Source organism: Neocloeon triangulifer, unplaced genomic scaffold (genome assembly GCF_031216515.1).
Source record: "Neocloeon triangulifer isolate White Clay Creek 2 clone unplaced genomic scaffold, ASM3121651v1 ptg000012l, whole genome shotgun sequence".
Classification (NCBI taxonomy): domain Eukaryota; kingdom Metazoa; phylum Arthropoda; class Insecta; order Ephemeroptera; family Baetidae; genus Neocloeon; species Neocloeon triangulifer.
This window is the reverse complement of record NW_026775554.1, coordinates 8,962,087-8,973,888: the sequence shown is the minus strand read 5'-3', so window position 1 is coordinate 8,973,888 and position 11,802 is coordinate 8,962,087. Positions and strand designations below refer to the sequence as shown.

General features: G+C 38.6%; 1 protein-coding gene across 1 annotated transcript in view; it reads left to right on the top strand.

Moving 5' to 3' along the window:
• Nucleotides 1-11,802, top strand: part of LOC132198229 (midasin) — a 47,115-nt gene that overhangs the window by 31,469 nt on the left and 3,844 nt on the right. The window contains exons 30-57 of the mRNA XM_059622128.1: nt 3,789-4,148; nt 4,575-4,786; nt 4,846-5,015; nt 5,073-5,314; nt 5,372-5,493; nt 5,545-5,730; nt 5,782-5,921; nt 5,988-6,273; nt 6,333-6,497; nt 6,553-6,704; nt 6,763-6,995; nt 7,060-7,239; nt 7,294-7,463; nt 7,513-8,029; nt 8,079-8,300; nt 8,358-8,560; nt 8,620-9,155; nt 9,207-9,379; nt 9,441-9,667; nt 9,719-9,930; nt 9,988-10,202; nt 10,257-10,361; nt 10,419-10,583; nt 10,636-10,835; nt 10,893-11,055; nt 11,110-11,235; nt 11,289-11,505; nt 11,559-11,753. Coding sequence (XP_059478111.1) covers nt 3,789-4,148; nt 4,575-4,786; nt 4,846-5,015; nt 5,073-5,314; nt 5,372-5,493; nt 5,545-5,730; nt 5,782-5,921; nt 5,988-6,273; nt 6,333-6,497; nt 6,553-6,704; nt 6,763-6,995; nt 7,060-7,239; nt 7,294-7,463; nt 7,513-8,029; nt 8,079-8,300; nt 8,358-8,560; nt 8,620-9,155; nt 9,207-9,379; nt 9,441-9,667; nt 9,719-9,930; nt 9,988-10,202; nt 10,257-10,361; nt 10,419-10,583; nt 10,636-10,835; nt 10,893-11,055; nt 11,110-11,235; nt 11,289-11,505; nt 11,559-11,753 — 6,094 coding nt within the window. The remainder of the gene's footprint in view (nt 1-3,788; nt 4,149-4,574; nt 4,787-4,845; nt 5,016-5,072; nt 5,315-5,371; nt 5,494-5,544; nt 5,731-5,781; nt 5,922-5,987; nt 6,274-6,332; nt 6,498-6,552; nt 6,705-6,762; nt 6,996-7,059; nt 7,240-7,293; nt 7,464-7,512; nt 8,030-8,078; nt 8,301-8,357; nt 8,561-8,619; nt 9,156-9,206; nt 9,380-9,440; nt 9,668-9,718; nt 9,931-9,987; nt 10,203-10,256; nt 10,362-10,418; nt 10,584-10,635; nt 10,836-10,892; nt 11,056-11,109; nt 11,236-11,288; nt 11,506-11,558; nt 11,754-11,802) is intronic.

The following is an 11,802-nucleotide window of genomic DNA, read 5'->3' as shown; positions in this document are numbered from 1 at the left end:
TTTAATTAGGAGAAATTTGGTATTTTTTCAGCATGATTGTTATTGTGATTAAATTGATCAAAAAGTTTCTCTAACAGTTTAAACTTACAAAAGTAGCAAAATGATTGAACTCATTTAAAGCCCAATTTCCCCCTCGTTGATTCTAGCTTTTCCACTTGCGACCGTTGCTTGCTGGAGAAGTTTCATCTTCATTATTTTATTTTAGGAAAATTGATTTTTATTTACTGAGCCATGAAAGAAGCAGGGCTCACTTGCCGCAAAAATATCGTTGGCTGGCAGCGCTTTGTGAAAAAGTTCTCCCTCTAGTTGGCCGTGTTGGCAAGTGTGCTTGTTTTTCCTTCTCCAGCCGGCGCCATAAATAAATACAGGAAAAATTCGAGCATCACAATAAAATAACAATATAATTTCGCGCATGACGGATCGGCGGGGCGATCGCCATTCGGCCGTGCCAACAAGAAAGAGCTTTAATTTATTTTGCCCTCTAACACTTATGAATAATTCCGCCGCTCTTCACAGAGAGAGAGCGGCGTGTGCGCCTGATAGAAAGATTAAAAATGAAGCCGCTGTTCTCTTGTGAGGCGAGAGAGAGTGTTGGCGGAGCAAAGAGCGCCGCGTGACAAGGGCTGCATTAAAAGCAGACACAGTTACATTTCAATATAAATCGTCCGCCGCCTTTTCAATTCCGGAGACATTCGGGTGTGGAAAGACGACTCCATTTACTTGGCCGATGGCAAAATCGAAACTGATTATGATGGAGCATTCCATATTTTTCCTCTCAAAGGCCTCAAAGGGTGTTATTTTTCACTTTTCTGCTCCACTCGCTCCAATGACGCGTTCGTGAGTTATGCAACCTGCTTGACGTTCAAGCCGAGCAAATTGCATAACTTGTAAAGTGCAAGGTTGTAATATTGTAGAAAATAATGAAAACCAGTTATTAATTACATTCCTCTTTAAAATACATAAATTTTTCAAAAAATACAAATTATTCAATAATTCAATAATTACTTGCAAAAATTAATTGAAATTATTCCTATTATTTGAATTTATATTTTGAGCTACATTTTTTTAATATATAACCTTCAGTTTTATTATACTCAACTCTCACCTATCTTTTCAATCCATTATTATTATTATTATAATAATATTTTTACTATTATTATTATTATATTAATTATTATTATTATTGATATCATTGGTATTATTGATTGAAGTTTGTTTGGCTATAATCTTTGGTGAGATTCAGTTTCCAGACAAATTCCTGTCAAGTGCAAGACCTTAGAGCGGAAATTCAATAACATAAGAGGCCACATCGGCTTTTGCAAACTGACAAATCGTGCCATCGAAGACACACAGATTTGATCGTGAATCTTTCATCTGAAAAATTGCCGATCGAATGTTCTCCGCATGGGTGATCCACGCCGGCGGCTAAATACATACAATGGAAGCCCTCTCTTGAACAAAGCAGCAAAGCGTGACGTCAGACGAGAGGCTTTTTCGCGCATTGCCTGCCGCCGCATGTCTTTGCAGAATAAATTACTATCATTATAACTTTTTATCCGAATGAAATGACAAAAGGCAAGTCTGCTTTTTGTCGCGCGCGCGTCAAGGCGTCGCTTTAGATTGTCCCGAAAACCAGCTCTCTCGCAAGAGCAGATCTCTCATTTTGGAAAAACGAAAAACATATATGGTTTGGCCTAACTTTAAAATTGTCCCATTTTATTCAAATATAGTCATATTGTGCTTTAACAATGAAAAAATTGAATTAATTTACCATAACATTTTACAAAAAATCAAAGTAGACTTTGTGTTAAAAATAAAGATGACCTATCAATGGAAGACTAAAATTTAAAATAATAATAGAGCATGTCACTGAATATTTGCTGAAAGTTGTTAAGAAAGTCTTTTTTTAATTCAATTTATTTATTCTCTCAAAAGTTAACCAAAATGGAAACAAAATTGCATCTTCATTGATAATGGTAATTTTCTGAAGTGAAAATTTTAATTTTTGTCAAACTTTTGAAAACAATATGAAACGTCAAACATTTTACTTATAAGTTGACAAAATCTAATCCAAAGCCATTTATTGTTGACAAAAAAAATATTTAACCATGAATATTTACGTTTTTTTCTTCATGCGAAATTTAAAAAGAACAATTAATTTTGGGAGAAAAGGATGGTACCTGTTTAAGGACTAGTGAATTTAGGGCGAGGGACGGCGACTTTTCTTTTTGCTTGGCCCATATATTTTGCGGTGGGGCGAATCCTTCAGCCCGCCGCACTGTTTATCTTGAGCGCAGATCCCTAGCGACGGGAGCGGGCCGGAGCGCGAAGGGATGGTTTTTTTATTTGCGGACGGATCGACAAATAATTAAGTCGACCGCACCTGATAAATTATTGCCGGCGCCACGTTAAACCCGGTTGTTCCCTTTTTACGCCCCAGCCGAACACGCACGCAATTCTGCTGTAATATTTTTTATCCACATCAAACGCGCGCAACCGAATTAAAATGCTCTTTTGCCAGCCGGCGAGAAAAAGAAGGCAGACACAGTTTTAAGCTCCTCTTTGTGTTTTTTGTGCCGGCGGCGCCCGACCCTGTGTTTATATTTATGTTTTGCCTCTTTATTTTTATTTTTGCACGCCAGTCACGGATAAATATTTGAGAATGAAAACGGAGAGGGACAACTTTAATGGGTGCTTTTGCAGTTTTATATTTCAGCGAAATAAAAGAATCGTCGGGCAAAACGCCGGTCGTGTTTTATCTGCGTTTGAAAAATGACCTGAAATTCGTTTAAACGCATTTTTCAGTATCACATTTTTGGCTGGACTTATTTATCATCGCTTTCAAAATGAGAATGTTTGGTTTAGCTGTGTTATTTAATATTTTTACAGACTGACAGTCCGTGGTAAGATGAAATTTATTGTTTTCGTTCTAGGTGAAACATTGACTTGTTAAATAAATGGAATGTTCATTTTTTTTAGATTTATTGATTAATGCTTCCAGTGTGCAATATCTATATAATGCTTTTTAAAAGTTTGATTGGTTCAAAATTAAATTAATTTATTTAAAATCAAAGTCATTGATTTCCGAATAAAGATTTTTGGATTATTTTTTGAAGAGTGGGATTTAAAATTTAAAATGGAACCTCTAATTTTTTACATAATATAATGTAGTATTTTTCCTTTGGCTTTAAAAAATAATCATTGTTGAATTTGGATTTTCCATCAGAGGCCAATGAAAAGTGGCACTACCCCTTTTTCATTCAAATTTGATGTCAACAGAAAAATTGTTTTATTTATCTCAATTCAATACAATGATTCACAACATCTTACATCGAGTCACATCAAGTTACAAAATTAATTTAGCGTAAAAATTTGTTAAATGTGCCTTTGGAAGTTATATATCAATATTTACCAATTTTAAAGTGTTAAATGATGAAAAAAAAATTGGGAACTCGAAATGTCTCAAAATTAGTAAATATAAGGAACTATTTTTCATCTCTAAACGCGCGAGTGAAATTTTTTAACTACTCCCCATCTGATATTTAAATAAATTTTAGCGTCCTCCTAAACTGTTTTTAATAAAATCCAATAAAACCAGAAATAAAATCAATGTTTGCAAAATTAGGAAATATTATCTTTCTTGTTTCGGTGTAGCAAAGTTTTAACTCGCTCTTTTCCTTTTGTGCGAAAGAACACGCAAACGTAATAAAGTCCCTTTAACTCGGTCGTTCCGCTTGTTACCGCGTCCTTTCTTGTACAATTTGGTTGCTCACATAATTCTGTTGCAGACCGACTTCGGGCGGCACCTCGACGAACTCGCCGTGCGAGTTGAGACTTTGGCAAAACGCATTGTGTGCCAACTGCTGGGGGAGAAGAGCAACTTGATTGCTCAAAGACTCCTCGCGCTCTGGGAGCATTACCTGCGCACCGCCACAGCAAATTTAGAAAAACGCACCGTCGCCTCCGAGACGCAGCTCTTCCACAAACGGGCAAAACTTTTGGCCCAAATCCTGAAGCAGCTCGAGGCGTTCTCGACCAAGGCCGCCCAAATTGGGGAACAGGTGCAGGCGGTGGATCAAAGAGCCCAGCAAGCGGGCGCCCTCAACGCCGGCGGACGGTTCGAATGGATTGACAGTCTCTTAGTCAAGGTAATTCAATCAATTTGAAATATTGCATTTGAACAGCTCTTACAATAAAAGAGGTTATAAGTAAGGTTTGAAAATAATTATAGTTTTTACGAAAAGTTGAGTATCATTTGTGAATTAAGTAATTCCTCTTGATTTTTTTTTTTTTTTTTTGCTTATTTTACAACTTTGGTTTAAACATATAGGTTGAGAAAAAACGTGTAGATTTTGTCAAGCAAATATGCATCAATTTTAATTGTTTATTCTTATGACTTAATTTTAACTTTGACAATTTAATAATTAAAAAAAAATTATTTCAAATTCTTATGTTAAATTTATTAATAAATAATTTAATAATGTAAGTAATGAAGTTTTTTAAATTTATATTGATAGTGCCAGAATTGTACGGACTTGAATTCCATTTTTTTTCTATCATTCAAAATAATTTAGTGTCTAAGAGACGGCAGCTGGCTTTTGGTGGAAAACGTCAACATGTGCAGCGCCGCAGTCTTGGACAGACTGAACGCTCTGTTGGAGCCGGGCGGTTGTCTAACTTTAGGAGAAAGGGGTGTCAATAGTGAGGGTGTTCTCCACACGGTGGTGCCCCATCCTAACTTCAGACTCTTCTTCACAATGGACCCTAGAAATGGAGAAATTTCAAGGTAAAATTAGACTTGGATTTAAAATTTAGTTAAATAAAATTTCCTAAAATTTAATTTAGGGCAATGAGAAATCGAGGAGTTGAGATTTACATGAGAGGACCTGACGAAGGAAGCAACTTGTTGCCCACCCTGGACCTGCGTGCCCTTCTTACCAATTGTGGAATTAGTTTCGACTGCGAGCAGAGGACTCTGATTACCATCCACAAAGCTCTAGGAGCAGCAGCGTCAGGTTTTTAAATTTTTCAAAATAATTTAAATTTCCCCTTTTTAATTATTTCTCATTTAGCCTTGGACCCAGTGCTTGAGCTCTCAACGCTTATGCAGGCTGCGTTTTTGGTGCACCAAAACAAATTGAGGGGAAGTTCGATCAAGGAGGCACTTCGTTTTGCTTGTCTGGATGTTTTTGTCAAACCAAAATCCAGCGCTGACAGTAAAAAGCAGGCACTTCTTGTTCTGGATGAAATTCTGGACGGTGCTATTTTTGTAGAAACAGAAAGTGATTTAGTCCAGCCTGTTGTCACTCAAAGCGTTAGAAAATTAAATGTTACTAACTAAATAAATAAATAAACTCCTTCACTATTGCAGCTCGTATTGATTCAGGAAAGCAGTGGTTTGGCTCAAGCAAAACAAGACTGTGAACTATTATCAGCATGCCTGGCTGCTAAGGAAGGCGAATCTTCCTTTTTAAACAATCTTTGTGACATGAAGTAATAATTTATATACTTTGCCTAGACTTACAATTTAAATTCAAATATAAGTTGCAGCTCATCAGTTTCCCTTCAAGACCTGCAGATTCCCTTGCTGCAGTGGATTTACAAACTTTCCTGTCCCAGTGACGTCAGATTAAGACATGCCCTGCTGCAGAAATGCAATGTCAAATGTATCAATGAGCTCTCGGCCAAAATCAGAGATGCAATTCTTCAGAATCAAAATCAGTCTCAGAGGTAATAATTTAATTTATCTCAATTTGCTTACTTTACTTCTAGGGTTTTCAGACATTTTTCCACCATGGACAGCAACCTCCAGCTCTGCCTGTGGATAGATTATCTCTGTTCCTCAATGGGCGAATTGTCCATTTCAATCAAAAAGGGAGACAGAATGTCCGCCTTGCAATATTCTCAAGCTGTGAATTCAAGTACTCCCACTTTTTAATTTTCTAAAAAACAAATAATAATAATAATTAACCTTGAAACTTATACAGAAAACGTTCCTGCCAATATCAACAACTCGCCAGTCCTTGTGAAGTTGTCAAAACTCCTGACTATGGTCGAGAAATCACTGGAAGCCATTAGCCAGTCAAAAGTTGAACTTGCAGTAGAGCAATTTGAGATTCTTCGCAGAGGCCTATCGTGGCGGAAACACATTCTTGACTTTGCTACGGGAACGAATTTGACTCGCAAATCAGCACCCTTTATTGTGCAATCACTCGTTACTCACTTCAACTGGCTCAAGAAGCACCTTTTAATTCCCCTGACCTCACTGAAAGAGTATTTTCTAATTTTTTATATCTCAACTACATTACATTTAACTATCATTTGTAATTAAGGGAACTTCCCGAGCTCAAGCAGTTGTCAAGATTGGTAGAGGATGTTAGAATTTCAATTGAGGTTCATCCTCTGAAAAAACTGGCTACAATTGTTCTGCCAAAAATTGGCCAGCCACTTCCTTTTAGGAGTGAAAACCAACTTAGAGCAAAAACTATCATCGACGAGTAAGATTTTTCACAAAGTAATTTGTTTGATATAATTTTAATTTTTAATTTATAGAATATCTGCGTTGTTCTACGTGTGGCCAGCTAATGACAAGAACATTTGGTGCAGCCTTATCAGCTGGCTAGAGACTAAGGAAGGAAGCGCCACTAAAGAGCTGCTCGCAATAACATTAAAAAGTTTGCACTTGCGAAATGACATTCCCGATGGTACTTTGTTTCGAGCACTTATCTCGCCACTTAACACAACCAAACATTTGAAATTTAGATGAACTGGTGAAGCTGCAAGCCAGTGCTGAGGCGCTTAAGAAGTTCAAAGCTGTTGCCAAAGCGCGCGGCGCTGATTCAATTATTCACGACTGCCACCGTCTGCTGCTTCTGAACAAATTGCGCAGTGACCTGGAAGTGAACAATGTGACCCTCGAATATCTTGTGGATAATCTTAGAAGGGACAGCGTTTCTCATCCAGAGCTGCTTGTTCTTGCAAATCTGCTGGCTGAAGTAAGTTTTCATATCATTAGCATCATTAATGTAATGCAAATAAAATTATTTGTTTTTTGATCAGGGCACTGAAAATGGAAGCCACAAGTTGAAGCTTGAAACAAATATCCTAGAGTGGCAGCTGAATCACTCGTCTGCCTTGAATTCACCTCTCCAGTGGCTCGAGTGGGCCAGCAACTGTGAAACCTCTCCGAAAACTGAAAATCAGTTTGAGTTTGATTTCAGCGAGAACAACAAAACTCTCGTGAGTTGAAAATTTCAAGTATGAAATAATTTTATTTGAACAATAATTCTTCAGGCAAAGATTCATCCTGACTCGCCGATTCTCTCTTTGGTCACTATGTTCCAAGTTTTCAACTGTGGAAGTAAATTGGAAGATGCTTTCGAACACCAAAAGAACATGCAGAATTTGTCAGCCCTCATCTGGCAAGCAACTCAAAGTCTGCACTCCGATGCCTTTGACCTCAGGTATGATCAAATCTCTTATATTTATTGAAACTAATGAAAATTATTCCAGATTAAATGAATTGACATCGGTGACAAATAGTTTTAACAAAATCTTGGAAGCCCTAAACCCTGAAGCTGCTGAAGTTGATACCTTCGAAGAAAAAGTCAAGCTGGTGTCTCAAGTCACTAACTTTGCCCCTCTCTTGCAAATTTTCTCTGAAGTGGCTGAGCTGCTTACTGAAAGTGATGTGAACTGGGCTCTTGTCGGCAAGGCCAATGTACTCCTTGGCTTTGCGACCCTCACTTTGACCTCGGCCTTGGCGCCAGTGGACCCTGTTCAAAAAAAGTCTCTCAAGCTCAAGTACACCTTGCAGGACTTAACAGAGACTGAAGTCTGCCTGTACACAAATGAGCTCTTGTCGAGGGTGAGAGGAGAGACAACCAAGGCACACCCCGAGCCGCGCCTTCGCCACCCCTGTGTGCAGTTGCTGATCGAGCACTGTGAGAATCTGAAACTCAAAAAGGAAAAGCTCTCAAGTACCACTGCTGCTAGACCAGAAATTAGTCATTACCCTGATATTAGAAAAGTAAGTAGGATTTTAATTTTTGTGTGAAAAGTCTAAATTTAGTTTTCAGATGGTGATGCAATATTGTGATACTCTGGCCTCTTCAAGCACAGCTCTTCAAATTGCTGAGCAGTTGTTCCTGGTTGGCCAAGGGAGAGCAGGAGATGCTGAATTAGCCTTGAATCAAGAGGAGACGTGGCAGTTGTCTCAAAATAAATTCTGCCAGGACTTGAAGAAGGTGGGAGCCTACTACCCAGACATTGTGGATCCTATTTTGGCATCAACATACAGAGTGAGTAATTTTTTTATATTATGTATATTCATGCGAAATACTATATTAATATTCTAGATTCGATTTGGAATGTACTTTTTGCGATGTGGTGCCATTCAGCGGAACGAGGTGCTGCAAAATCTACTGATTTCAACCTGCAGTTTTCCCAGCATTTCTCCTGTCCAACCCTCACTCTTTTCACTAGTCAGTGAATGCACAAAACTGGCCAAGATGACGGCAAGTGTGATGCCTAAAGAGAAGACAAAATATTTGCTGCACAGGCAAGTTTAAAGTATGCTGGAATTTATTGAAAATTGAAATTTGTGCATCTTTTGCTTAGACTAAGGATGAGTTCCTTCGAAGAGCTGAAGTTCCAAATTCTGGCACAAGGTAGCTTCGATAGTGATTCTATGCAAGTTTTTGTGTCAGAACTCAGTGGACTCGCAAGCGCCTGGAAAACACAGCTGGAAGAAAAGGAGAAGAGGGAACGAGAAGCGCAAAGCCTTTATAAAATGAAAAGCACCAAAGAGATCGAAGAGACAGAGCTGAAGAAAACCTTCCCCATGTTCCACCAAGAGTTTGAGGATGTTTCAATGAATGTCGTGTATCAGAAAATGGACCAAGATGTGACTCCAATGGAAACTGAGCAAGAACTTGAAGACTTTGGGCTCATAACCGATGATGAAATGGCCACCATTGGCCAAATTCATGAGCAGGTGTTTGTGAGCAGCACCCAAAGGCCCTGGCTCCAACAGACCCCTACTCCCTCTCTGGTTTATTCCCTTGAACCATTGGCAAACAGGCTGGAGACTTTGAATATTTTACTTCCTTCGACTTTGATTAGCATGGACAACAATCTAGACAAGAACTTAGCAGGTATTTTCAATAAAATTTGAAACAACTGAAGTTATTAAAATTACCACTTAGGTACATTCATTGTGATGCTGAACTTTGAAACGGATTATGCAAATCGTCCGTACGACTTCTACCGAGACCCACTGCCAAGTGAAGTGGTCAAATGCCAGCCTCTGTTGAACTCAATCAAGAAAAGGGTGCAGGAGCTCATGCAAGAGTGGCCCGAGCACCCTACCCTGCAAACAGTAATATTTTTGTATAAATAATTTTGAATAATTTCATTTTTTTATTCCTTTTGATCTGCAGCTTGAAACGCTCTGTGATCGTCTGTTGAACTTCTCGTCAAAGAGCCCCTTGGCTAGATATTTGTGTGGTGTAGAGCTTGTGTTGTCTCAGCTGCAGACCTGGGAAGCCCATGCCCACTCTGGAGTGAGCATGGGGGCGCTCAGCCAGGCGGTTAGTCAATTGGTGCTTGAGTGGAGGAGACTAGAACTGCAGAAGTGGTCGGAAGCCCTGAACAATGTCCAATACAAGTTGGATTTTTTAACAAATGCCTTGAACTTTGAATACATGATTATTTTTAGGTGTGAGCAGAGAGCTTTGAGTAGGTGGTGGTGCCACTTGGCCACCTTGGTTGGGTCGGTGGAAAACGAGACGAGTTGTGCTGTGAACGATTTGATTAGTGCCATCCAGCAGTTCATGGAACAGGCCACCCTGGGAGATTTCCAAGTCAGACTAAGACTACTGAAGGCCTTCCACTGCCAAGCCGCCTGTGCACAAAAATCTGAGCTGCACAGTGAGCTATTTCATTCTTTTAAAGGACTTTTGTTCAATCAAAAATATAAAATTACAGAAAATTTGCAAAATATCTTTTGGAATGGCTTCACTTTCTACTCGCAGTTCTCAAAACCAGTTGAGAACAGACTACACAGTCTGAGAGCGCCCATTGAAAAGAAACTGAAGGAGGCTGTGAAAATTGCTAGGTGGACCGAAACCAATTACTGGGCCCTTAGACAAAAAGTTGAGAGAACTCACAGAACACTGTTCAAACACATGCGCGAATATCAAGTAAGTTTCAGAAGTATTTGTAAAGAGTTTTATTTTAATAATTAAAATTTTAAGGATATTTTGAGTCAGAAAGCCTCACCAGCCATGAACGTTCCTCCACTTTCTTTGACAGAATGGAATTTGGAGTTGGATACAAACAGATACTTGTCCAATTTGAGGGTATTTTTATTCATTTGTTTTTCAAATTAAATATTTGACATCTATAATGATCTTTAGATAACATCTCAAGAAGATGAGCTTAGTGCAGCATCTTGGTTGAAAAAGGCACTCAAACTTTGCAGGGAGCTCTTCTCAAATTACCGTTATCCACAGAGTGTGAAACTGGTTGCTGACTTTGTGTTAGAAGTTGAAGAGACTTGGAGACTTGTTCTTAGCCAAGGGGTAAAATTTCTGATCAGATTTATGCCAGATTTTAACACAGCTATTTCATTAGATTACTCCGTCAAAAGATGCGGACAAAGAGAAAGTAAAATCTGAGCAGAAAAATCTGCTGCAGAGGAAAAGGAAGGCTGTGGCCGACTCTTTCAAGTCCATCCAACGACTAGGTATTTCCTACCGAACTGGAATCACTCACAAGTACAATTTCTCACTGGAGTACTTCCTTCTCGACCCGTTGGATATTTCTGTCAACAAGTAAGATTGCTATGATCCTGAAAATTTTGTCTTTACTTAATTTCAATTAAAATCTAGTAAAACTGAAGATGATTTGACAATGTCGTGGAAAGGCTGCAAAGAACAAATTTCAGCATGCGTTGCCAAGATGACCCAACTCTCTGCTGCACTCACAAAACCGTCGTCAGAACTTGGTCCAAACGATTTAGAGAAATGCCAAGGATATGCGCTGCACCTTATGGTCTCTTATTTATTATTAACTGTGATGAACAAATGAATAAATTTCAACTTTTAGGAAATGGTTGTGAAAGACTATGGCCTGCTCAGCAAATTCACTAATGACCTGAATATTCTGAGCTTGAATTTAGAGCCTTTGTTGGAGGAATCAGTCTCACCGGCTAATAAACTGAACAATGCAAAGGTTCAAAATACAAACTTTAACTTTATTTTAAGAGAATTAAATGTAATATTTAGGATACTGTTTTGAATCTTCTGGGAAGTGCTGCCGTTTGGCTCAGTCAGTTTGCCATATTCCTGAAAACGTTCCCACGGTCTGGAGGAGCTGACAGCAAACAATTCATGCCAGAGGCTAGAGTGCTCAGTGACGGCCTCATAAATCAAGCAGCTGATTTGACAGAGAGACTTTTGTCAAATGTTGAGCAGATCAAGTCTGTGATGCTGCAACAAAAGGGTAGGTTTTGAAGTTAATTAGGTCATCTTATTTCATTAAATTTGAATTTATAGATCATAATAATATCATCGGCACTGCGTCCATTACCAAATTGGCCTTGTGCAAGCCAATATTCATGGAAATGAGCAGAAATATTGCCAGGCTTAAGGGAGTTGCTCCAGAATATAGCTGGATAGCAATTGACTGGCTTGATCAGGAATTTAAGAGAGTGTCACTGTTATTCGATGAAATTAAAGCCCCTGCTGATGGTCAGTACTTTGTTAATTTGAAACACGTTCCAAAAAAAAAAAAAAAAAT